Source organism: Hermetia illucens, chromosome 3, assembly GCF_905115235.1.
Source record: "Hermetia illucens chromosome 3, iHerIll2.2.curated.20191125, whole genome shotgun sequence".
Classification (NCBI taxonomy): domain Eukaryota; kingdom Metazoa; phylum Arthropoda; class Insecta; order Diptera; family Stratiomyidae; genus Hermetia; species Hermetia illucens.
In genome coordinates, this window is record NC_051851.1 from 103,251,175 (window position 1) to 103,278,976 (window position 27,802).

Genomic DNA, 27,802 nt, shown 5'->3' on the forward strand with positions numbered 1-27,802 from the left:
TCTATAATATAATTAAAATTAAAGTCGAATTTTTCCTTAATGAATCCTATAGTTCAACATTTCCTGGGACTACTGACAACAAAACTCACGCGACGCGTCCATTTTGGTTTCAGTGGAGTGTTGTAGCGGAGCGAGAAACTTACGTGTCAGACGAAACGCAAGTGCGGATCGCAGTGGGCATGACATCGAAAAGTGAGAACACAACTTGTTTTTCGGCAAATTTTGTGTAATTTTAATTTACGATATAATTATGTTGACATAATCAGAGAATAGTTTATGCTAATGGAATACTTATAATTCTAATAAAGTGTTTTAACTAAAAGAGTATTATTCTTTTTCAAACACCAAACTATTCACTTTGGTCACTTTGAAGTACCAACTGACTCCCACCACTTTGCTTACGGGCTGTATGTACATACATCGTGAGTTTTAAGCTCCTTATTGGCTTACCTACGAAACCCAAATAGGTTATGTTTACTTCCGCCAGACCACAGAACTTAATATTAAAATTCAACGATTTTGATAGCCCGCTGTTTCACAAAGGCAGGCTGTTTATGTGGTTATTATCAGAAAGGAGATAAATGGTTATCTTCTGGCGGAGCGACTGTGAAACCTCGCTACCCACAATACTCTGTGTGTGCTCTAAAAGCAAACCTATCCACCAGTGTATGTCGCGATATCTTTCAATGTTATGGTGTTTTGAATGGACACTTCTGTGAATTTCGAAGCACGAATTACGTTGTTTTCGAATTGCTTGCTTCCGCAGTGGGTCGTTTCACTTTATGTCCAACCTAGTAGGTTATTTTATACGTTTTGTTATATGGTGGATTGCGTTTACTGAAACCGCTATTGTGTTTTGCGATTTCATGAAAATTTTAACAGGCAGGGAAACTTTAGCAGTTCAACTTCTCGCGCCTTTTATCACTCAGCAAAACGTGATATTGCCAAATATTAACTTCGTTTTGATTTCTGTTAAAAAGTACTTATTTAATTAAAAAAGTATTGAAAACGATCAGAAACAGTAATGTGAGAAGATAATTGTGTGATAGTTACTCGGCGGGTTTCCTATAGTGTGCTTGGAAATTTGAAGATTCAGGTGAAACAAGGATGTATTATAAAAGAATTTGTTCCAAAAATATTGGTTTGAGAATAAAAGAAAAGGTCTTGATTCGTACTTTTCAAATGTTTGTCTTTTCGGAGAAGAAAAGAATTGGTTTTCAGTTTCGTTGTTGGGTTTGAAGAAGGGAGGTGGAGCGATCAGATAGCAGATAGAGAGTTTACTCTCATTCTGGGCCTAAACATGGTTATATCGAGTTCAGAGGCATCATAAGTTGACAGTCTCATCACTTGGTGATAAGCAACAACGCTACCATATTATATATATTTGAGGAAGCAGGTGAGATATTGAGCACTTCAGATACACTCCCTCTTCGCGATGTTAAAAGCTTTCCCGAAGTTAATGATAAACAAGTGAAATGGAGATCTAAACTCTGCATACTCGTTCCCAATGGTTGCGAACTGTTGAGGTAGTCGCACTTAAGACAGGTGCCTTCTTCGGTATATTATCATCGTCCTCTTCTTCTTCTCTTTGTGGAACATCTTTCCTCCCCAAGATTTTTGGATAAGTGGAGCAGGTGAACGCATGGAGATCTGAACGCATTGGTGTATAATTACGGTTCATCCACACAGTTTTTTTTTGTTTCCACAATTAGACATATATGAGTTGACTTGGAAAATTTCGGAAAATTATCTCAAGACTTTTGACGAGCGTTGGGGGTTAAGAATACACTGCCCTGCTTGTCGTAAAAGGGATAGACAGTTGTGAGTTGGCAGCTTTTCACCATTTCGAGCGAGAATTCCAACGATATGAGGTGGATATTCTGATCCTAACCGAAGTAATATATTGGGACTGTGGGAAGTACTCCTCTTCTTCTTGCTGCAATATGTTTTTATACTCTGACCAGCCAAGTGATAGCAGACATGAATCCGGTGTCGGATAGTTTCTGGCGCGTTCTCTAAATGTGGGAGCCGGTTTTTGACAGGATTTTGACTTCAAGATTCCGGTCGAGGTTAAAGAGCATTACAATTGTACAGTGCTATGCATCAACGTAGATTTCCGATAAAGTGAACAAGTATCCTTTCTACGTTCAGGAGAGGTTTAGCAAATGTGACATTGTGAACGCGATAGGTGCGTCCGCCGTTTTTTACAAGGTTAGGTTCAACATCGGCGGCCTGTATGACCCAGCAGCCACTCGACAGTAGGACAGTTATCTTGCTGATCAGACGGCAGATACACTGAGAAACTCGATAACCTGAAATTTGATCGACAGAGAGTAGGATGATTTCCGCTCCGGATCCTCCTGCATTGACCACACCAACATCTTACGGATTATTTTGGAAGAGTACGCAGAGTTTAGATTTTCGCTTCACCTGCTCTTCATCGATTTCGAGAAAGTTTTTGAAATAATAATATCATAGCGACATATGATGAAGCAAAATGTTACGTGCTACATCGAGGTGAAATCTTAGAGGAATTTAAGGTCCAAAGCGGAGCCTGCCAGGACTACATCTTGTCACCGATATTATTTCTTCTAGTTATCGGTAACGTTCTCCGTGTTGACTTGTCCGGGAGACGTGGACGAATTAAGTGGACTATGACATCTTTCTTCAAACACCTTGACTACGCTGATGATATCTGTTTGCTACCACCGAGTCGTGAGTGAACCTTGATCAAACGGCGCTGGGTTTGGCAAGAGAGGAAACTAGATTCAGACTGAAGATAAACAACAACAAAACTAAGGCTCTGAGTCTGATAGATCATCGCACTCTGCCTATATGCATTAACGGGCAGAGCATCGAAGCCGTCGACCAATTTGTATATTTATAAACCGGAGTTTTTGCCAATGGTGACACCGAACTGGATGCGCTTGACACATTAACAGCATTAGATCCGCTTTCGCGGAAATGCAGTTATGTCAATATCAAGATCAAGTTGAGACTGTTCTGTGCTGCTGTCTTTTCTGTGTTATTATATGGGAGTAAGACTTGGAAAGTGAGCACTAGAGCACTAGGAAGCTTCAAGCTTTCGTGAACAAATGTTTGTGTCATATCATCGAAGTACGCCGGTCTGATTCCATTTCAAGCAAAAAATGAAAAGTTGAAGTTTGTTGAATAGTGGGGGGATAAGTGTTACAAAACTTATTATATAGAAGATGATGAAAATGCAACTGGGCACGAATAATGCGTTGAATGTATGCAAAATGATGAACATTATTGAAAAAAAAGTGGAAAACGATCACTATTTCTTGCAGCAATGGTTTTATACTTATTCCTATCCAAATTCCATAAGCATTGATATATTTTATAGCAATTAAACAATTTAATATGTTCCTCTCGCGCGTTTTCCAGTTGGTGTTGGTTTGATACAACTTCTATACAATATTTGGAAAATAAGATACTTAATAATAATAACGAGGCATTATCTGTTTCTCTTGACAACCGTATTCGCGAAATCGTTGAAATAACCGTGAATCAAGCCGGATTTGTCAAGAACTGCGGAACTACTGACGCAATACACGCTGCGCGGTTACTCATGGAGAAACACCGTGAGAAGCATCGCCCTCTTTACATTGCCTTTCTGGATTTAGAGAAAGCATTTGACCGTGTACCACACGAACTCATCTGGTATGCTTTACGACAACACTTCGTGCCAGAAGAGCTCGTGCGCTGGGTTCAATTGCTCTACCACGATCCGAAAAGTAAAGTTCGAAGTATGGCGGGTGTATCAAAACCACTTCGTGTCTCTGTTGGAGTTCATCAAGGAAGTGCCCTCTCACCACTCCTCTTTGTCCTTGTTATGGACACCGTCACACGGGATATCCAACGTCCAGCGCCCTACACACTGCTTTATGCAGATGATGTTTTCCTAGCATCTGATAGCAAAAATGATCTCGAGCAACTTGTTCAAAAATGGAATGATCGCCTTATGCAACACGGTCTCAGATTGAATTTTACCAAAACTGAATTTTTGACGACCGATCCCCATGAAACAGGCACAATCACTGTCAGCGGCAGTGATCTGCCCATAACTGAGCGATTTAAATACCTCGGGTCAACGCTATCAGTCAATGGAGAGCTGCGTTATGAAATTGTTTCACGCATTGACGCAACCTGGATGAAGTGGCGTTCCACAACTGGTGTCCTTTGTGATCGACGTATCAATGAACGTCTCAAATCTAAAATTTACCGCAATGTCGTCCGTCCAGTCGCTCTCTATGGTTTTAAGTGTTGGCCGACCATAAAAGACAATGAACGGCGTCTCGCGGTAATGGAGACGAAGATGCTACGTTGGGCTAGTGGCGTCACACGTTTAGATCACATCCGAAATAAGGATATCCGCGATCGTTATGGAGTTGCACCGATCGTGGAAAAGTTGCGAGAGAGGCGTCTTCGATGGTATGGTCACGCAATTTGTGCAAACGAGAATTCACTTGCAAAGATTGGTCTGAACATCGAAGTCGATGGTAAACGACCAAAAGGCAGAACTAAGCAACGGTGGCTTGATACGCTGGATGGGGATTTGAAAGCCTCGAGATTGCACCCAGATCAGGCATTCGATAGAGTCAAATGACGAAGCCGATCACGACGAGCCGACCCCGCTTGTGAACGGGACAAAGGCTGAAGAAAAAGAAGAAGAAGATCTGTCTCATGCATAAAAGGGAGATATCACACAGTGCAGCAATTATAGAGGTATCACGTTGCTGAGTAGCATCTATAAGATATTCTCCGCTATCTTGCTAGGCCGGATAGCCCCATACGCCCAGAACATCATTGGCCCATTCCAAAGAGGCTTTACTCCAGGCAAATCAGATTTTCTCTTTGCGGCAAGCGATGGAAAAACTGTGAGAATATGGACAACAGTTGCACCATACCGATACACGGTATCCCGACGAAATTAATAAGACTAACTAGGCTGACCCTGACCAATGTGCGAGGCCAGATAAAAGCAACAGGATCACTCTCAAGACCATGCGACATAAACAACGGTCTAAGACAAGGCGATGCCCTATCATGCGTCCTCTTTAACCTGGCCCTCGAGAAAGTGATCCGTGATGCTGAGGTAAATGCAAGAGGTACGATCCTCTTTAGGTCCACCCAACTACTGGCCTATGCTGACGAAATCGACATCATGGGAAGAACCACCCGAGACGCACAAACTGCCTTCAAATCAATGAAGGCAAGACAAAATATATGGTGGCAACGTCAACACCGAAAACCAACCAACCAACAACATCAAACCGCACTGGTCAAACGGGAAGAATGAAGATAGGAGAATACAACTTTGAGACCGTTGATAATTTCTCCTATCTAGGGTAGAAAATCATTACCGATAACAGCTACGATGATGAAATCCGTGCACGGTTGTTGTCAACCAATGGAGCTTATTTCAGCTTACAAAAACTGTTCCTCTCGAAACGTCTCACCATAGGGTCAAAGCTCAACACTGTCATCTTGCCAGTCCTTATGTATTCCTCGGAAACTTGGGTTCTAAACAAGAAAAATTGCGAACTCTAGTTCGAGAGAAGAATCCTCCGAAGAATTTTTGGCCCCCTACATGAGGATGGACCGTAGCTTACACAATGGCGAAATCTATGAGCGATACCATGACCGTCAGGTTGTGGAAAAAATTCGGCTCAAAAGGTTACGGTGGGCGGGTCACTTAATCCGTATGGATGAGGATGATTCCACCCGGAAAGTCTATAATGGCAGTATCTATTGTAGAAAAAGAAGACGAGGCAGACCCTGCCTAAGATGGAGCGATGACGTAGGCTAGGACGCCAGACAGCTTTTCGGGATATCGAATTGGTGATCTTCGGCGCAAAACCGGGATGTCTGGAGTTCCTTATTAAGGCAGGCCTAGACCGGATACCGGTTGTTGTGCGGTTGATGATGAATAATAATAAAATCTACACACCATAAGCTTATTATCAAAATATGAATTCGCAGTACGATTGTTCAAGTAAAATGTACTATAGCAATGCTCAATGATCCGTGCATTTGCAGCTTATGACACCGACCATATATTTTGTAAATTAGGAATAATAATTTAGGCAGGTAACAACTCAGTCACGTAAGCATTTCACATAAGGCCGAGGATTTACAAATAAAATTCATTCCTTATCCAACTGAGCGACAGCAGTTTTTTTGCTGCTCAAAAAGGAGCATAGCTTTTCAGCTTCTCCAGGATAGGAATAAGGAGGATAGCTTCTCCAGCGTACCCACGGGTCAGGCCAGTGCTATAGCGCCCACGCTGCACTGGAAGTTAAGTTAAAGCTATTTAGCTCGCCCCTGATCCCGTGTTTACCACCGCACCTGGCTAGAGCTACAGCGCCTCACGCTGCTCTAACCCGTAAATCGGGATTATCCATTTGCGGCTAGGAATCCATAACAATATCGTTTCACAGGTTAACCATTAATGAAGGGAAGTTATTGTTCACTAGAGTTTCAATATTTGATTATTAAGTTTATAAAATCGTGAAATTTATCTTACCTAAGGAAAAATCATTGTCCAAATGACATAGTGTGTTCTTGTTAACCATCTTCCAAGATAATCGCACACAGGCACCAATAAAGTGTAGTAAGGGGGTGCAGGTTTCAAGTTGCGGATACTCGTGTAATGTTGACAGCACCTGAAATTAGCATTCTCATTTGAAAAGTGGAGATATGTGCATATGGTATGAAAATAACTTTTACTCAATCTTAAGCCGATATTACCTGATTCGCCACCTGCTTCTCAACGTCGTCGAGCTGGAATACGTCCGCGGTTTCATTGAGGTGCTGGCGAACCGCGTGGTTAAGAGTCAGTGCGGAGTTCCGATCACTTTCCAGGGAACAGCCGAGCACCCGCTGCACTTCATTCAGCTTGCGTTCAAGTAGTCCATGGCATGCTCGAAACGAAAGCTGGAATATTGGGACAGAAGATAAATTCGGTGCGTTCGTTCTCTCATTCACGATCCATAAGGAAAGGCATAGCTGACGGCTATTAGCGGGCAGCTGTGCCAAGCGCTACTGAAAGTCTACCTCTAGAGGAAAGTGAGTAAGATAAAGCAAGTATGCGAGGTAAAAGTAAATTTTGAACTTGTAATCAAAGATTCTTTGACCTAATCCGCCGACTCGTCCGTAATTTCGTGGTGGCAATTCCTGTGCAGTGTGAATATGCACAAACTGGTTTATCTTTCCCCGTGCAATAACAAACGTTATGCCATGATACTATATCTGTGTGCAATGTAAAATTAACTACTTACCACTATAATTGAAAATAAAATTTTCTCTTTCAGGTTGTGAACATGTTTCAGCTGTGGTAAAGCGTTTAATGCCTCTAACGTGTCGGATCTCTTTCGATTGTAAAGATCACGATATAGGCGGGCAATTTCATTGCTAGGAATATGAGACGAAAATTAGTGTGAAAGTGAATAGGGAATTTGAGATTTTGTGCGTAGTTTAAATATCATTTCGCGGGAAATATTGACATATGGTAACTGTATACGGATCCCATGACCAAGTTTTTGTTTGAATTGGCATTAGCTTTGCAGCAGCCTAGAGATTTGTAGTTGACTTGATTTTGGGCCATATTTACTCCACGAAATCCGTCCGGAGAGGAACAATAAGAACTCACCTTACGTCTTCCACTGGTGCCTCGGAATCTGAATGGTACCCATCACTAGAGAAACTAACACTGCTTGGACTTGAAGGTGTACTCGGCCCCATTAATTTCATGACGATATCGCAACCTCTTGAAAAATTCATAAGTAATCCAGCCGCCGGACGCTTTTCGATATTCGAAAGGGGGTCCAGCCGTTTAATTTGGCCCACATTCTGTAAAACCGTCTTATCATTTTGCACTCTTTCTGCCAAGTTGTCTATGAGGGTACGAAGCTGTTGCATTGAAGGCTTATCGAGGATAGTCAGCAGTGATTTGTTGTCAATTAGGCGTTGTTGAATGTCGTCGTAAGTAATTGCCAGAAGTCTCTGATGTGATGATTGAGCTGGGTCTTGATTCACTGTGATCGTGCTAAGTTCGTCCAGCTTTTGAAGAGCAGTCTTGTAAGTGTCAATATGGATTTGGATTTCATTTTTCAGAGCGATATGAAGAGAAATGAGTGCCCCGGTGTGATCGGCAGCTAATCCATGTATACCAAGTCCTTGAACGGCGATATCTAGGGCTTTTCTACGTTCGACAATTGCATTTCGAAGTTCTGGCTGCCACTGAGCAATTGCTTGAATCAGCTTCGTACATCTTTGTCGTAAGCCACATTCATGAGGACTGCTGAACAGACGGATCAGATGCCAAATTATCAGGTCAGCGGAAATTAAAGATCGAGGATTAACATTAACCGTATTCAATCTGAAATTAATCAAATTATAGATGAAATACATGCACAAATTTAGCAGTTATAGGCGTCACAAACGGCAACCTGGTTGCCAACCAACTTGCAATCCATTTCCCATAGGCCATATAATTTATTGAGTTCTAAGATCTGTTGAGATCTAAGATGTCGTGTGATCGGCGCTGTTCTTGCTTCCCCATACTAAGTTGCAAACCATGCCACAGACAGTGTTACTTCATTGTCAACCTGAGGCTCCGAAAAGAAGTATAAACGTTTTTTGATCTTGTCACAATCGTTGATGCACCTTGAGCGCGCAACTGTCACATGCCATGGGCGTGCAATTTCAGTGCACCTTGGTTGGCAATCAGCTTGCTCGTGTTCATGTGACGTTATTACGCCTCTCTCATTGCACATCTTACCGTGAGAACAATGATTCCAACAAATAAGCACTATGTGGCAAAGCTTCAACTAATAAGTCAACTGGTAGTTCAGATACTACAGACTTTAGGAGAGATGGTCCGAGACGACCGATGATTCCAGCAGCTTCTCGATATTGTCGGCCTTCACACAGTAGCATCAAACGTCTTAAAACTTGGCGAGGACTACTGAAGCCTTCCCGTCCATCACGGGAAGGTGCACGGATGCGTTCGCGGCTATCAACCATTGCCGTTCATAACATACTATTTATCCTAGAAAATAAAAATGATATTGGACGATTTAATAAGAAATTCCATGAGATTGCGTCCTGAGAGAAATGTTTAGGGTTTAGTTTTGTTTACTGGGGGGAGCCGCAGTCGGAGCACTCAGGCCATTGTTAGGCCCATTGTACTATCCCCATAAATCGCCTATTCAATGTCTTCCCGCCTACGACGTTCGTAGGCTTTAACATATCTAAGAACATTCTTTAGAGGCAGAGAGAGTGCAGATTCTTCATTGAAGGAAACTTTAGCAAGGTGTTTTCGTATGAGATGTTAGAAGGCCGGGCAGCTGCACATAGCCGAAACCACTACACTATCTTTTTCATATGGTAGTTTAAGGAGCAGTATCCCGTTAAAAGTTCTACTAGGGTTTTTATGTCCCACTTCTTAAAGGGCAACAAAAATGCTACTCTTGCCACCTCAGTCTGCTAGCTTCTTCGTTACCAGTGATGTTTGAGTGCCCCGGTACCTACATCAGGAATGTTTCGTTCAGTCGGCCAAGTTTCAGCAGCACCTGATAACAACTCCACACCAACTGGCTATGTCGTTGTTGTTTAGTGCTGCCCGACAGTAGGAACAGATTAGAATGGTACGACCCCTCCATTTCTGTCGCAGACATTCTTCTGCTGCCAATAAAATGGCGTATATCTTCGCTTGGAATATGGTCGTCATTTTTCCGTGTTCCATAATCTGATTCCCCGAGAATACCCCCGCGCCCGATCCGCCTTCCATGACTGACTTGTCGGTGAAGATTATTAAGTCTGTAATATGAAAACACTCATAGCCATTTATCGACCATTCCTCTCTTTTGGTGATTACGACAGTGTATGTCTTTTCAAAGACGCATCTGGAAACCATATGATCGGCCGGCAACAGAGCTACCGGGTGTTTGCTAAGGAATTTCCAGATAGACGCATGACCGCATGATTGGCCGCCTTTCCACGCTCCAATGGTATCGGGTCTATCTGGGTCGTTGGCTGTCATTGATTGCAAAGCCGTTTCCTATGATACCATCGCACCTCAACATTGCTCAACATTGGTTGCAGTCCTGTGAATTAAGCCACCGATAAAACAGCGTGAGGAACGCACTAGCCCGCGGCGCATTAAATGGTGGCGATTTGGTGAGAAGAAAGAAGAAACGATCTCACTCATACGATTCCCGACCATTACGAACGTGGACGAATCGTGGAACTAAATGAAAGACACGATCCACAAAGCGGCCTCTGCAACCCTCGGGGTCACCAAACCGTGTAAGCGGTACATCAACCGAGATACTTGGTTTTTTTATAAGAAAGCCAACCGGGAAGCAAAGAAAGCAGTCGCTGTCACCCGAGCGAACCAGTACAAAAATCTTTACGATAAACTGGACACTCGGGATGGCGGGAGAGATCTGCATCGACTTGCTAAAAGCCGTAGCGAACATACATAAGATATTGAACACTTCTGTTGCGTTAATGCCAAGAACGGTACTTTGCTTACCAACCGTCGCAACGGATAGATGGCGAGAATACTTCGAGCAGATTATCGATCATCATTCACTTCCCCAATCATTGCCGGCATTTGGACCAGTTCCACCTGTCAACGAAACTGGTGTTCAGAAGTGGCGGTGAGGAGGACGGGGCGGCAACCCTGTCGGCCAAACCAAAACCAAGTGGCCGAGCAGGACTTCCATAGTGGTGGCGCCGGGAGACGTTGTGCTCACTTTGGTTTGCCGGATGTGATGCAGTAGGCGAATGCTCCAAAGGCATAATCAAGGGCGATCAGACCCCAGTTTGCACGGGGACTGATCTGAAGTAGTAATTGGCTACGAAACCTTACCAGGGGTATACTGGTACCATGGGAACCGGGATAGCCCCTGGGCTCTCATACTTCGGGTGAACTCGCGTTGTATGTGAGTCTGCTGGTTGTTTGCGGTCGGCCCCTAGTGGGAGTTTCATGGCGGTTGTGGTTATGTTCAAGCGGGAAGAGACCTTCGGGCCTCGGCGTGATGTTGCGCTTTAACACGGGTGCCGTACTACTTAGTTCGGTAGAGATTTAGGTAATTCTTGCATCCTCCAGTATGACTGCTAAGCCATGCACTTGGTATAGACTGGTACCGTTCTGGGGGGGCTCTGATTGTGGTCACAAAATCAATCCGTGTCTGAGGAGGACCTTAGGATGAAGTCTCCACGACAGGTACCTACGTTAAACACACATGAACTGACGACATCGCACCTGAGCTTTGGAAAGCGAAGAGCTGGGATCCAACCCTGTGGCTCAGTGAATTCTTTAATCGGTTTATTCAGGAAGGGGGGACACCATCTGACTGGCAAGAGAGTACCACTCTTCCAATATGGAAAAAGACAGGGAGTCCAGTAGAATGTTCAAATTATCATCCGATCCGATTACTTTCCCATACCATGAAGATTTTTGAACGCATTCTTGACAACCGTATTCGTGAAATCGTTGAAATAACCGTGAATCAAGCCGGATTTGTCAAAAACTGCGGAACTGCTGACACAATACACGCTGCGCGGTTACTCATGGAAAAACACCGGGAGAAGCATCACTCTTCACATTGCACTTCTGGATCTAGAGAAAGCGTTTGACCATGTGCTACATGAACTCATCTGGTATGCTTTATGACAACACTTAGTGCCAGAAGAACTCGCGTTACACGTATTAACGCAACCTTGATGAAGTGGCATTCCACAACTGGTGTTCATTGTGATCGACGTAACAGTGAACGTCTCAGATCTAAAATTCACCGCAATGTCGTCCGTCCTGTTGCCCTCTATGGTTCTGAGTGTTGGCCAAATATAAAAGGCAATGAACGGCGTTTTGCGGTAATGGAGACGAAGATGTTGCGTTGGACTCGTGGCGTGACACGTTTTGATCACATCCGAAATGAGGCTATCCACTATCGATATAGGGTTGCACCGATTCCGTATCAGCGAACGTCTCAGATCTAAAATTTACCGCAATGTCGTCCGTCCTGTTGCCCTCTATGGTTCTGAGTGTTGGCCAAATATAAAAGGCAATGAACGGCGTTTTGCGGTAATGGAGACGAAGATGTTGCGTTGGACTCCTGGCGTGACACGTTTTGATCACATCCGAAATGAGGATATCCACTATCGGTGCAACCCCATACCGAAAAATTGCGAGAGAGGCATTTTCAATGGTATGGTCACGGAATTCGTGCTAATGAGAATTAATTTGCCAAGATTGGTCGGAACATCAAAATCGATGGTAAACGACCAAAAGGTAGATCGAAAGAACGGTGGCTTGATACGCTGGATGGGGATTTAAATCAGGATCAGGCATTCAATAGAGCCAAATAGCGAAACCGACCACGACGAGTCGACCCCGCTTGTCAACGGGATAAAGGCTGAAGGAGAAGAAGAAAAAGAAGATGCGTCGTTGGCTGCTTTCCGTTTCACCTCAAAGTGAATGGGGAGTAGATCTAGGATAGCTTTAAGTGCCGCAGTCGGCATAGTAGTCATTGCTCCAGTAATACTTAGGCAACCAGTCTTCGGAATATGCGTTAGCAGCTACCCGCTGTTAGCAAAGTGCAGCCTCGGCTACCAGACGATACATCCATTCCCTTTATTACTAGCGCAGGGATGATGTTATCCGGACCTGTAGACGAGTTAAATGCTGCTACTCACTCCAGTGATACTACTTTGCATGACAAATTCCAGTCTTTCGGTTGAGGGCTGTATGCACCTGTCGGCCACGAGATTAAATTTTGAATGCTGCCTGGGAACTGCACTTCAAACAAATGGTTTGCCGTTTCTTCATCGCTTTCTGTGTACCTCCCGTTCTGTAAACGTAAATAACCCAGCTTCTGGATACATTCTTTAACAAGAATCTGCTTCAGCTTTGAGGCTGCCTCAAGAGAGTTAGTCCATGATGATCGTTCAGCCGATCTTATGCTCTTTATTAGAGCCTTATGTGCCTCTTTATAGCAATTCTAGCCAGCGGCTGAATCATCGCAGGATTGAGGAGCATTCTCTACTCTGTTTTGCCAAATCTGAGTTCCACCATGCTGTTTTACCCTTCGTTGACGTCTTGAGTGGACAGCTTTCTACGAAAGCTTCTCTCATGTTAGTTGTGATTATCTGGGTTGTCTTCCCAATTCCAGCAGTGGATTTGATGCGCTTCCCAGGGACCGTGACTCAGGCGTTCAGTTCTATTTTATACGTCGCCCAATCTATCTTCCACGAATTCTGAAATGGAGTGGGTGGAGATGGATCCATGCGTCTGTGATCTGAGAGTGTGATATCGTTTGATATTCTGCTCTCTCCGACTAGAGCCGCAATGTCAGGAGATGCTACCGTGATGTCGATGACCTCTCGCCTGACCACGTTGAAGAAAGTGGGTTCATTACCCAAATTAAGGATCGGTCCCTAGTAAACACTCCAGTAGTCTCGATCATCGTGCATTGATGTTGAAGCTTCCCCAGCAGACGAGTGAGCGTTGGCATCACATCCTGCTATTACCCCCATGCCTTTACTTTTGGCATATTGGATAGCTTTGATGAATGTTCTTCTGGGAACTTCTTCTGTGTCATAGGGGAAATATGCAGAGCACCATAGTACCTCTTTACCTCCCTGTTGACTTTTTATGTTTAGTTTAGCGGATGTGGTGTTGCCATCACATAGGTCGTTAACCAAATTAACCCGGAAGTCTTTTGAGACTACCATGCAGGAGCGTGTCCGGATAGCTGAGTGGTTAGAGCACAAGGCTGTGATAAGGAAGGTCTGGGTTCGAATCTCACTGATGGCAGTGGGATTTATATCGTGATTTGACGTCGGATACCAATCGACTCAGCTGTGAATGAGTATCTGAGTCAAATCGGGGTAACAATCTCGGGCGAGCGCAATGCTGACCACATTGTCTCCTAAAGTATACTGTAGTGTACCGTTACGGTCTTGAATGAAGTGCTCTAACACACTTCAAGGCCCTGATCCAATATGGATTGTTGCGCCAACGATTATTATTATTATGCAGGAGCGGGGTCGATCACTTCTATTGGCATACAGTAGGTCAGCATCTAGGAAGTTTAGGCCCCCGACTAGCCCACGAACGACCCACGGTTCTTGTATGTGGATATAAATGTCTTGCAGCTATTGATCCGATGACTGATAAGTGCAGTCGCCGCTTTAAAATGCTGTAAATTTATTTGGGAAATATAGCACCTCATTTACGCTTCAAATGAAAATGCGGAGGGCTGCACGTCCTCTTCAATGGTTTTAGGAGCCAACACTTTTACCCTTCTTAACATCGGGTTCGGGAAGGAAAGTTCCCGGCTTATCGGCTCTCTCTTGTTTTTCTTTAAAATGAGGTACGATAGAAGCCAGTGGGATAGATAATAAAGCAGTTATGATCAAAATAATGTGGTTAGCTGATTTTTTTTTATATAAAAATCAATAAAAACGAAGCCGGGTTTTCACATAAAAGTTCAAAATAAGTCAAATCCTTTAAGACTCTACTGTATTTAACCTTTTGCAATAAATTCTAAAAATTTGCTGAATATAGAGTGCGTTGGTTTGAAAAAAAAATGTGATTTCCCCGATTTTTTTATTTTGTGGCGCGGCAGAATTCGCGGCATTCCAAATTTATTTCGAATGTCGCGAATACCAGCGGACAGATGACGTCACCGGCGCTCCACTCAGTTCAGACCTCGCTACAAGAGTGCAGAACAGAGTAGGTGACGAGAAACGTCAGATGAAAAAAATAATAATAATAAGTAAAAAAAGACAGTTGGCGGTCATTGTGAAAAGAACGAGTTTTGTGCAGAAAGAAAATAGTTACGGACGGAAATCAGTATAATTTCTAATATCCCGGATTTATAATAGGAGTACTTTTTTGAAATTGTGTATTGAACTTTCTTAAATACGAGAACTTTGCAAAATACAAAAAACATGCCCGAAAACTATTTCAAACGTACCTGGTTTGTTAATTTTACCTGGAATTCCGGACGAATTGCCTAGATATTATTAAGTTTTCATTAAAGTGAAGGGATAAACATCGGTTCAACTTGGGAAAGAATACAAGCTCCTAAAATTTTTCCAAAAAAGAAATAATTTTTTCAAATATATCTCAAAAAATAACTAGTCGGGAAACCGGAATCTCGACGCTTCAGTTATGAAAGGCTTGTTTGTTTCTTGTGTGAGTATATTTGAGTGCAGAACTATCCCATTTGCACGTAGACACTTTAGTGTTATATTGATATTTATTACTTTCGGATGAAGTAAATTTGCACGCTAAAGAAAACTTTGAGTTACTGTAATTTTGTTAGTAATAGTACATACTAAAATCTATAGTACTGCAAATTTTTATAATCCTAGGATAAACTTAAGGGGGGTTTCCAGTCAATTTCTCCAAAAATATAGTAATATACTATTATTAACTTAATTCGAGAAGATATCGATATAGACAGTGTTTTGAAGCCTAGACACTGTATAGAGGCTATTTCACGATGTTTTTTTTCAGAATTTTCGGTAGTTTCTGAGAATGGGTTCGTTAAAGAAATCATCACGTTCGACCGCTTGCACGACCCGCCTTTTCAACAAATATCAAAACTAAGACTGGCAGCATCTAAAAGTACTAATCCAGACCTTTCATTTGATACCCAACATGACTTTATTCGATGGAAAAAAAATGCACACACTTGTTTTGCATGTATGAAGACCCTCCTCTCCTTAATTTCAACGCAGAAAGATGTAACTCAGTGCATGTGTGGGCGTTCACACTTTCCACCTTTTCACCAAATTTCGTGTCAATCGGTATAGCCGTTTCTGAGAAAAGTGTGTGTGACAAACTAACTGATAGACACACAGACAGACGGACAGATAGACATACAATATACAATTGGAATGCACGGAGTGACCATAATGCCGAAATCGACGACGAGAAGAGAGAGCGCACACAATCAGGGTGTGCTGGAACATTGGGATAATTCTCATAAGGGGAGGTGGACGTAGCGGCCAGGAATGTCTCCTCGTCGAAAGCTCCGATAGACCAGCCAACCGCCTTAGCCTTTCCACCTCCAGAGCGTCGTTGACTTCCCCGGTTCCCAATGTGGAGGAAGATGGCCTGGTGGTCACTGTGGGTGTAGTGCTCACTCACTTGCCAAGCCATCCCCCTCACCAGTGGAGTGCTAACAAATGTCAGGTCAACAATCGAACCCGACCCTCTTCCTCGAAAGGTGGGCACGCATCCAACGTTGGCCAGCACGATGTCCAGCTCCGCAAATGACTCCAACAGAATTTGACCTCTGGTGTTCGTCGATCGGCTTCCCCACTCCAGGGCCCACGCGTTGAAATCGCCCGCAATGATTTTAGGGCTGCGGTCTCTAGCATCCAACACCAGACTGTCTAACATCTCCTCATATTGTGCTAAGGTTGCACTAGGAGGAGCGTAGCAGCTGTAAATATGGACACCGTTGACCTTCGTCCTTATAAAACCGGCTGCCGGGGGGGCCATGACTTCCTGAATGGCCTGTCTTCCGCACGCCCAGATTGCCGCGTTACCAGACGCATCCACCGCCCAAGTCGCACCGCCGTAGTTTCTGTACGGCTCGCAAATAACCGCGACATCGACATTCGACTCTCGAATGGTTTGCGAGAGCAGGTCTTGAGCTGCCTCACAGTGATTGAGATTGATTTGTATCAATCTCATTTTCCTGTGCGGTTCAGCTCCCTCCTATATACGGGACATCTGCTGCTTCCCGCAATATGCCGGCCGTCCACGCCCTCTTTCTCACTACATAACATACACCGTGGATCTCTGGTGCAATCTTTGATGAGATGGGCCTCTTCCCCACACTTCCTGCAACTCCTCGACCTATCATGCTGGCTAGTGCATGCCGCCGCAAAATGGCCGAAATCGAGGCATCTGAAGCATCTCTTTAGAGAGATTTGTTCCCTGAGCCTGCACACGACCCAACCTACTCTTACCTTGCCCGTGGTAATCAACTTAATAGCTAATTCCGCCGGCAAACTAATAATAGCGGTCTGTGTGCCACCATATGCCTTCTTCATCCTTTTTATGGCACTCTGGTCTATATCGCCAAGGTTGAACTGCTGCTTTAGCGCAGCACAGATGTCCTCCCGTGAGGTGACTTCATCTAGGTCCTTGCACTCAACCACTATCTCCTGTTTCCGAGCTCTTACCTCAGCTTCCTCTCCAAGTACACTTTCCACCTTCCCGCGGAAGTTATCGGCCGACTTGTCGGCGGATTTACTTAACTCCAGCATCAGATCCCCTTTCTGTGTTCGCCTAATACGGCTCACATTATCCCCCAAATCCTTCAATTGCGGGTCTGACTTCACCTTTCGGAGGATGTCGGCATAGGACATATTTCCCGTCTTGGAAATAATTATTATTTCCGGGCGGAGCTTCTTTTTGTCCTTTTGCCTCTTGTTGCTCACCTTAGTCCATTGTTCGGGCCTCGGGGGGTTGGTTTTTTCCACTTTTGTAGGTGTTGTGGCTGCAATCGTGAGATTACCGACTTTCGCGGGTACTCTCGCCGGCTCCGCCTTCTTTGGTGAAGAGGATTTTTTCTTCTTCGGGACTTGCTGTGGTCCAAGAGGCTCGCTGGTACCGTCTCTAGCCCGTTTTCCTGTCTTCCCGCCTGCTTTATCACGGGGAGGCGTCACCTGCGTTTCCCTTGTGACCTTGCCAACTGACGTTTGGGAATTCTTTTCTTCGAGTACCCTGATATAAGACAATTTAATGCCTCTTATCAAGGCTCGAATATTTTGGTGGATATTCCGCCTCTTCTTGATGAACTCGCACAGTTCATTTATTCGTTCCCCGAGTGTAACGAACGCCATTCCGGTATGTTCCCGTTTGCTTTCGCGCCTTGCGCCACAAGGAATTATCTCGATTAAGGGACTATTCGTATTTCTTTCAGAGTCCCGCGACGAATCTCGACTACCGAAAAGAACCATTGTTCTCGGTGGTGATCTCCCAAGCTTCGAACTCCTCCTAAAGGGATCCGGTGTGGACCTAATTTCCACTCCACCATTATCTCTTGTAGCATTAGATGCCACAGTAGCCAAGTTTCCCACTACTGAGGCACTGCGGTCGTTGGATATCGACGGCCGGGAGCCCGCTTGCTCACTCCCAAAAACCGCCGGCACTGGGTTTCCGAAGCCCTGCACCGTAAAAAAACTACTTTTCTCCTCTTCCATATTTGGTTTAATTTCTGGGTGTCCTTCCCATAGCCAATTTTTTCCCCCGGGTGGGCATTTACTTCCCACCTACCCGGCCTGCGCATAAGCATGCCCATACACGCACATCTCCGGATGCGTGCATGTACATGCCCATGACACATTCGCCGAGCATTCCCTTATCCGCACGAAGGGACGCGCCTGATGGGAGATTTGGCAACTCCACACACTCCACACTCCACTATCTATCTATCTATCTATCTAGTCGGTTAAAGTCCCACATTGTGGCTTTCAATGCTTTCTGCCTCTATAACCAAAAAAAAAAAACAGACATTGAACCGATTCTAATAAGGTTTTGTTTTGCAAAATGTTAGTGAAAAACTGCATGAATAATAAGTGAGAGAAGGCCACATTTTTGTACTTTATTATTTTTCCACTGCCTTTTTTATTTTTTGAGATTAAAAAAAATATTTTTTCTGTTAAAAATAAAAAAAAATCTGGGGTAAATCACAATTTTCTCTGAAACTAGGTACTTTATATCCACCAAATTTTCAGAATTTATTTCAAGGGATAAAATATAGTAGATTCTTAAAGCTTCGGCTTACTTTCAACTTATATGAGAAAACCAGGTTTTGTTTTTATTGATTTTTATATAAAAAATTCAGGTAATTACATTATTTTGATCATAGCTGCGTTATTATCTATCCCACTGACTTCTATTATATCTCATTTTAAAGGGCTTTTGAAGCACTTCAATAGAACTTTAGATAAATTTCCACTAAAAGTTACTGATTTTGGGTTATTTGAACTTGAAAGTAATAATTTTTTTTAGACTTTTCGAATGTACGTTTGACGACCCATAACTCTATCCATATTGTACTTACAAAAAACTCCATTCTTATTGTTATCTGTTTTGTTTCTGCTTGATATCATTTCTACATGAAATGTATGGTTTTTGAGTTATTTGCGAAAAATCCTTGAAAAACATGCATTCAAACGGAGTGATGCCGCTCGTCTTGACGGTTTCCCTACAGAACTCTTCCGGTCCACTCATTTATAAAATTTTTCTAGTGAGTGGAAGAAGGGGATGATCGTTAAGATTCCGAAAAAGTGCCCCGTCTTAAGTGCGACAACTCCAGGGGTATTTACGTACTTCCTGCTGTCGCGCAGATATTAGCTAAGCAGCTTGCTCGATAGAGGGCAGGCAAAATTTCGCTCTGGATTCTCCTGTACCGGCCACTTTACGGATCATTGTGGGGAAGCGTGCGGAGTTTAGATCATCACACCACCTGCTCATCATTGATCTTGAGAAACTTTTCGATAGCGTGAACAGGGAGTGAATTTTGAAATTTCTAAGCAGGAGGGGCGTTCTGGAGAATGGGTGCTTCGTCGAGGTAAAATCTCTGAGTCAGACAGGGATGCGCGACTTTCCTTCTCGTTATCGACGACGTTCTTTATGCTACCTTGGCTGGAGGAAGTGGAGGGGTTCAACGAACTGTATTCTTTTTCCTCAAATGTTTCCACTAAGCTAAAACATCTGTTTGTTCTCTCACAGAGTCATGGACCTTGGTCACATGACTCTAGATTTGCAAAAGAAGGCAAGTAGAATTAGACAAAAGATAAATACCAATAAACCAAGGTACCCATTCTGATTCATCGTCACACTCTTCCCATTTGCATTAAACGGCGGAATATTGTAGGACGGATGGCGCCACTTGCGGGGTATTCCATACAATGAAATCCACTGTTCCAGTTGGTCACACTGATTGTGCCAACCAAATAAAAGCGAAGAGAGTAACTTTCATGACTTTGCAGAATTGACTGCTGCAAGAATTTGACGATAATAAGGGCGAGACGAGATATGTTTAAAAGTGAACTGGTAGATTGTCATCTACACAAGTTACGGCAATATGCAGAAGGGCTCCAAATGAAAACTAGTGAAACTAGGGCCTGGTGGGATTGAAAATACCAAAGAAATTCGTTTCACAGCAATTAATATAGGAAACCGTGGGGAAAACCAATAATAGCATTGGCAGAGTATTATGTTATTCCAACGAATGGACCTAGTATAGAAAACAAAGGACCAATGAATTTGGGTGATTTTCCAGACGTTATTCTAATGGAAGTTACGTAAAAGAATTAAAATTTGGCGCAGTTAATTCTTCCATAAATAAATATGTATTTTCCATGAAACTTTATCATTGACCTTGTAGAAAGGATGGTAATTCTCACGAAAATATCTTTTCTTTGCACAATGAAACAACCTCTTATTGAGCAGGAGTTGGAGGCTTTCATTGGTCTTCAAATTTTGACAAGTCTTCAGTACCTGATAGTAAGGTTGTATAGTGTTGTAGTTGGCTAGAAATCTCTATTTAAAAAGAATATTATTTGGAAGCAGTTAGAGGAGGTCGTTTGACCTCAAGGAGAAAGTATACGTTAATGAAGAGATGGAATAAAAGTTATGCAATAGTTGAACGGTAGATTTAACAATAATACCGCAAAATGGTTATGGTAGTAACAGATAATGGAAGTAATCTAGTAAAAATCTGAAACAAGTCGGGAAACCAGAAGCTAGACGCTTCAGGTATGAAAGGTTTTGTGTATTTCTTTTATAAAGAGATTTGGGTGTGCATTTGTCCCATTAGCATGTCGCACGTAAAATATGCATATATTATGTGAAAATAGCCACTTTCAAATGATATTGACATTCATAGTCTTGAATTTGCAGAGGAGCGACAGATTTGACCTAGTATAACTTTGTTAGTAATAGTGCGATTTTCACCAAATTTGGCAGGATTATGCTCTATACCATAGCCAACATTGCTTTTTTTTTGTGATTCTAGGGTGAACTTAAGGGGGGTTTTCCTGTCAATTACTAAAAATTATAGTAATATACTATTATTAAGTTTATTTGAACAGGTATCGATATGGAAGGTATTTCGGAGCCTAGGCACCACATAGTGGCAGCCTCCTGATTTTTTCCAGATTTTTGGGTTTGGTAGTTCCTGAGAATGGGTTCGTTAAATAAATGACCACTTTCAACCCCCCGCACTCCCCACCTTTCCAAGACAGGTCAAAATTAAGTCCGGCTTCGAAAAGTACTAACAGAGAGCTTTAATTTGATACCTCACATGACTATATTTGATGAAAAAAAAATTTACACCCCCCTCTTGCATGTATGGGGACCCCCCCCCCTTAAATTCATCGTAAAAGGATGTAACTCATTATATGCATGAGCGTTCATAGTTTCCATCTTTCTACCAAATTTGGTGTCAATCGCTATACCCGTCTCCGAGAAAAATGCGTGTGACGGACAGACAGTGTGTTTACACAAAACCTTAAAAAGTAGGATAACGTGCTAGGTGCCATCTTTTTCTTCTTTAGCTTTAGTTCCGCTCGGTAGAGGGGTTGTCTCGACTAGATTGAATTCGCCAGATGTGAGAGGTTTTCAAATGTCTGTTAGATTTGAGACGTTTGTTGTTGCGCCGATGGCAAAAGATGCCAATTGTGAAGCCGCCCTTTATCGAGGTTGCGCTGATGTGTAAATTTTCTTCAAAGTACAGTTCACTGTTGGCTGAGAGCATTGATCCAAAATGTCATGTGAGAGATCGTTGTCACTGACAGTGGTAGGGACAGTTTGGTTCACAATAATTAGAAGGATGTGACCATTGCTGTTGAATCGGCCGTAATTTGGGCTTTCCACTCTGCTCAATTTGTTTTTAATCTTATTTTTTGTGTAAACACAAAATCTTCATAAAATTGATTCAATGTCTGTATGTCGGTCACACTTGATTTACTCGAAAATGGCTAAACCAATTGTCCCGAAATTTGGTAAGATGGTGTGGTCTGTGAATCCCTTTACATATAGCGAGTGGGCTCCCCATACAAGTGAAAGGGGGTGTACATTTTGTTTTCACAACATATAGTCATGTGGACTATCAAATGAAAGGGCTCCATTAGTACTTTTCGATAATGATATTAGGTGAAACATAGTGGAGTAAGGCGCAAAATGTGTGCCTCAAAAAATGCAGCAGATCTCGAAAAATATCACGGTGGTGAATCTCTACGAAATCTAGGCATCAAAATACATCCGGTTCCGATATCTGCACAAACAAGGTTAATGATAGTATTTTTACTTATTTTAGAAATTTACCCGAAAATCCCCCTTAAGTTCATTCTATGAGTACGGCTGTGGTACAAGAGATACCATAAGGCACAGTTTGGTAAGTTTGAAGAAAATCTAACCATTATTAACAAAGTTACAGAGGGTGAAACTTTGCATTTTTTTGTAAATTTTATGCTTTCTAGGGTATGACGTCATCATAACACATCAATTCATCAACACCAGCGGTATTCAATATACGTACGATATATGTACGTATGTATGCTTTTGTGCACGAAGGAAATCGGAAATATGGATATGATCAATTTATATACGTGCATGTATATGCAGAGTACTCGGTAAAAGGCAGTTTGTTTATTTAGGGTGAGGATAATATCTATGTCTGTCTGGAAAAATATGAAGGGATATGTTTCATTTGTAGCTATTTTCGGATAGAATGTGCGTAGATGTTTGTCATACCTCAAGCGCGAGCTTCTGGTATTTCGACTTGTTCTATATTGGAACGCTTATGCTTTCTTGCCGATTAGATGGTGGTCAATAATGTGACTGGAAAATTCACTGAGCCAGCATGATAAGTCTAAGCTTCCTGCGTTTCAGAGCTCTGCTTCGACATTGTCAACTCCTGTTTTTTCTACTGATTTGATACTTTTGGCTGCCTTTTCAAGCTTCTGTAATGCCAACAGTCAAATTGCTCCAAATGTCGAGAGGGCTTGTGGAAATGTTGGATGAGCAAATCCTTCTATTGGAATCTATTCATACACTGAATGAGACTATTTCGGCGATGAATGATGTAAAGGGATAAAACCCTTTCATATTCCACTCTATTATCTTATAGCACGTGGATTTCTAGAGGTATCACGAATTGCTGAGGAGTCATTTTCTGCCGTACCTGAGGGTTTTTACTCCTAACGTAAGTGAAAGTACGAAAGAGTGATTGGAAAACCAAACGATAATTCGTTTGAGATAATTGTAAAAACAGTATGACAGTGTTAATACGGCATGATCGGAATTTTGTGTCGTGCGAGTGTTTACTTATCTGTAATATTTTTATTAGAAATAGTGGAAAACTTATTATGTATTTGATGTTTTTGCCAAATTATCAAATTTTCATTTTAAAGATAGATTTTGTCTTCATAGAGATAAAAAAACTGGTTTGCTCTTTATTTATTACACTTATATTTATAATGTACCAACGTTTCTTTGAGTCTACTCGAGTTAGATGCTCTTGATATATTTCTGAAAATGCAACTTCCTCATCCATGCCTATGCGAGGAGCATAACGTAGTTCTTCATTGGCTGATAGCATTGACCCGAGAGATTTAAATCGCTCAGTTCTGAGCAGGTTACTGCCATTGAAAGAACTGAGCGATTCAAATATCTCAAGGGGCAGATTACTGCCATTGCCAGAACTCATCGATTTAAATATCTCGAGTCAATGCTATCAGCCAATTAAATTGCTTCACGCATGAACGCAACCGGGATGAAGTGGCATTCCGCAACTGGTGTTTTTTGTGATTGACGTATCAGCGCACGTCCCAAATCTAAAATTTACTGCAATGTCGTCCGTCTGCCGCTCTCTATAGTTCTGAGTGTTGGCCGAATATAAAAGACAATGAACGGCGTCTTGCGGTAATGGGGACGAAAATGTTGCATTGGTGGCGTGACACGTTTTGATCACATCTGAAATGAGAATATCCGCGATCGATATGGGTTTGCACCGATCGTGGAAAAACTGCCAGAGAGGTGTTTTCGATGGTGTGGTCACGTAATTCACGCTAACGAGTGTTCACTTGCCAATATTGATCTGAACATCGAAGTCAATGGTAAGCAACCAAAAAGCCGGCCGAAACAACGGTGGCTTGATACGCTGGATGAGGATTTAAAATCCTCGCGATTACATTCTGATCAGGCATTTGATAAAATAAAATGCCGAAACCGATCACGACGAGCCGACCCCGCTTGTGAATGGGACAAAGCCTGAAGAAAAAGAAAACGATGTGAGGAGCGACGAGTGCACGACAGCTCCGTGTCACATAGCTAAAAATTTCATTGCCCTCTATTTTTTGGAAAGCGATTTAAATAAATCATTTGATGGAAAGCTCTGTATTGATAATAGTCAACCTCATACGCTTCACACTCTGAGTTTAATATTATTAGCATATGCGAAGAATTTAACCTACATCAAATATAAAACAAGTCGGGAAACCGGAAGCTGGACGCTTCAGGTACGAAAGGTTTTGTGTATTTCTTAGTACGTAGCACGTAATATATCCATATATTATGTGAGAGCATCCACTTTCGGGTGATATTGACATTCATAGTCTTCAATTTTCAAAGAAGCAACAAATTTGAGGTATTATAACTTTGTTAGTAATAGTGCAATTTCCACCAAACTTGGTAAGATCATGCTCTATATTATAGCCTATATCACTACAAAATTTCATGGTACTAGGATGAACTTAAGGGGGGTATCTAACCAATTACAAAAAATTGTAGGAATATACTATTATTAACTTTATTTAAACAGATATCGGCATGGAAGGTATTTCGGAGCCGAGGCACCATATAGTGGCAGCCTCCTGATTTTTTTCAGATTTTTCGGTTTGGTAGTTTCTGAGAATGGCCCCCTTAAAGAAGTGATCAATTTCAACCCCCCGCGCTCCCCACCCTTCCAACGAATGTCAAAACTAAGATCGGCTTTGAAAAGTACTAATCGAGACCTTTAATTTGATACCCCACATGACTATATTTGATGAAAAAAAAATTTACACCCCCCTTTTGCATGTATGGGGACCCCCCCCCCCCCCCCCCCCTTAAATTCGACGTAAAAGGCTGTAATTCACTGTATGCGTGAGCGTTCAGAGTTCCCACCTTTCTACCAAATTTGGTGTCAATCGCTATAACCGTCTCCGAGAAAAATGCGTGTGACGGACAGACAGACAGACAGACAGACAGACAGACGGACAGACAGACAGACAGACAGACAGACGGTAAACCGATTTTAATAAGGTTTTGTGTTTACACAAAACCTTAAAAAAGGCTGGGGAGAAATAGATTCTTCTTGAATGGAATTTTAATATTTCACTCGAATGTCAATTATTCTCGTTAATCATGACATCACCAGCTTATTTGGTTGGCTTAGGATGCTGTTAATTCGCATGCAATTGATAAGTTTGAACTTTGACACTAACAGTTGGATTTTCATGAAACACGTGTATTGCACGAGGCTGTCCTCTATGTCGGTGCAAAATTTATCACACCTAGGATGAACTTAAGGGGAGTTTTTTTAGTCAATCTTTAAAAGTTGATAATATACTATTAGTAAATTTATTTCAGCAGATACTGGAATGGGACAGATTAGATTCACATAAATGTTTTACATAAAACTTTAAAAAGGGCTGCAGATAAGTAGATTCTTCATAAATGCGACTTAAATATTTCACGCGAATGTCAATTATTTTCGTTAATTATGACGTCAGCATCTTATTTACATGGTTTTGGAAGCAGTTAATTCGCGCGAAATTGATAAGTTTGAACTGCTATAATTTTGGCGTTAATGGTTAGATTTCCATGAAATTTAGCACGTAGATACGAAATATTGTCCCCTATGCCGGTACAAAATTCGGAAGTCCTAGGATGAATTTAAGGGGTTTTTTCAGTAAATTTCTAAAAGTTAGTAATATATTATTAGTAAGTTTAGTTGAGCAAATATCGGAATGGAATATATTTTAAGTCCTAGAATTCATCTAAGCGCACCACCCTGATTTTTTTCGGATTTGTAGATTGGGTAGTTTCCGAAAATGAGTCCTGTCTCACTTTAAGTGCGTACATTTTGACTCCCTACTCATGCACTTTGCAATTCGCGCCAAAACTAATGTCACTTCGGAAAGTATGAGGTGAAAAAATTTTTTGAATCCCTCCTTTGCATGTATGGGGAGCCCCCTTTAAACTTTACCTAACTTTATGCTACTCGCTGTATGCGTGGTATTTCATAGTTCCCATCTATTCACCAAATTTCGTTCGGATCGGTTTAGCTGTTTTGGAGAAAAGTGCGGGTGACAGACAGACAGACAGACATTGAATCGATTTTAATAAGCAGGGGATGCAAGCGGTCAAGATTCTACGTGGTTGTAACGTTATTGGAGAAAAAAGGGCTCTCCAAATAGATGCGAAGCACATCATCATCAATAGCGCGACAACCGGTCTGGGCCTGCCCCAATTGATTGTCCAAGGAGCCCCAGTCTCGTATTTGTGCTATGATAGCAGAATCGATGAACTTTTCCACCGAGATTGTGACACAGTAATATAAATATACTCTTATATTGGCTCTGATTTCCGAACTCATATTTACATATAATTACAGATGCTTCTTTCCAAGCAGTTTTGAATAATTTGTAGCTCAGCGAGTAAATTCGATTGAACTATTTCATTTTGATGATATGAATCTATAGGGTTTAAAGCAGCATTCGGAAAGCAGTTAACAGTGTTAGAATAGAAGCGATGGAAGGAGAAACGCCGTTTTTATAGTGATTACATTCATTGGACGTCTTCTCCACACTTTCCTAAAAAAACATGGAAATTACTAAATGTCACCATTATGAAAATCGTATACAGAAATAGCGGTATTTGCCAACGAGATGTTAATTACTGGAAAGATAATTGAAACTTTGGGTCTGGGTCTATACAGAACCGCAGATAAAATATGATAATGCATTCACAATCTAAACCAATTCTGGAATAAACTTTTTGTAACTATAAATTTGTAAGTAGTCGCAGATGCTTTATGCATATGTATTTGACTCAAGTTCACAAAAAGCATTTAGAAGAAGTTTGTTTACTGCTTGTCAAGAATTACAACGCTGAATTCGAATGTGGGTAATCATGAACACCATGCCTAATTCCTACTTTTTCTATCTGCATCTTTCATAAATTATAATTCAGTATGAATGCATGAAATGATGAATGTATGAAAGCCGTTTCCCATGATTTGACTGCGCAAGGTTCTCTTCGAGATTGAAATAACTGGTTATTAAAGTGTAAACAGTTATGTTCATTACAATTTAGTAATTACTTACAGTATTTCCAACTTTGGAGTGTTCCCCGCTCCTGTAAGTGATTGTCACTGGGTAATATCCGCACTTCAGACTTCACCCTTCACCAGAATGATATTCTAACTTTTCTTCCGAAAACCGAGCGTAAATGCAACACACTAGCGACAACTTGGAATTAATTCTTCGTCCACGAACTCGAAAGATTAATTAACCTTATTAACAAACATTCGCATCGGTCACCACGTACTTAGCGAGCACGAACCCGAACGCTGCGGAATACAACCACACAATAAGACCGTCTTCGAACAACTGTTAAGCCATGAACTAAGGTAAGTAGTTACCTTGTCAGCCATTTCTTCCAAGTGAAAGAAAGCAAGAAAGC

At 42.0% G+C, this 27,802-nt stretch overlaps 1 protein-coding gene across 2 annotated transcripts in view; it reads right to left on the bottom strand.

Moving 5' to 3' along the window:
- Positions 1-27,766, bottom strand: part of LOC119652954 — a 49,443-nt gene extending 21,677 nt beyond the window's left edge. Inside the window, exons 1-6 of one of the 2 annotated variants that reach the window (XM_038057347.1) lie at positions 27,445-27,766; positions 8,807-9,076; positions 7,676-8,404; positions 7,305-7,437; positions 6,775-6,960; positions 6,551-6,689 (exon numbers count right to left, since the gene is read on the bottom strand). In XM_038057347.1, coding sequence (XP_037913275.1) covers positions 6,551-6,689; positions 6,775-6,960; positions 7,305-7,437; positions 7,676-8,404; positions 8,807-9,051 — 1,432 coding nt within the window. In that variant the 5' untranslated portion in view covers positions 9,052-9,076; positions 27,445-27,766. Of the gene's footprint in view, positions 1-6,550; positions 6,690-6,774; positions 6,961-7,304; positions 7,438-7,675; positions 8,405-8,806; positions 9,077-27,444 lie in introns of those variants that run through there. The other variant, XM_038057348.1, reaches the window with a different exon arrangement.
- Between the last annotated feature and the right edge of the window lie 36 nt (positions 27,767-27,802).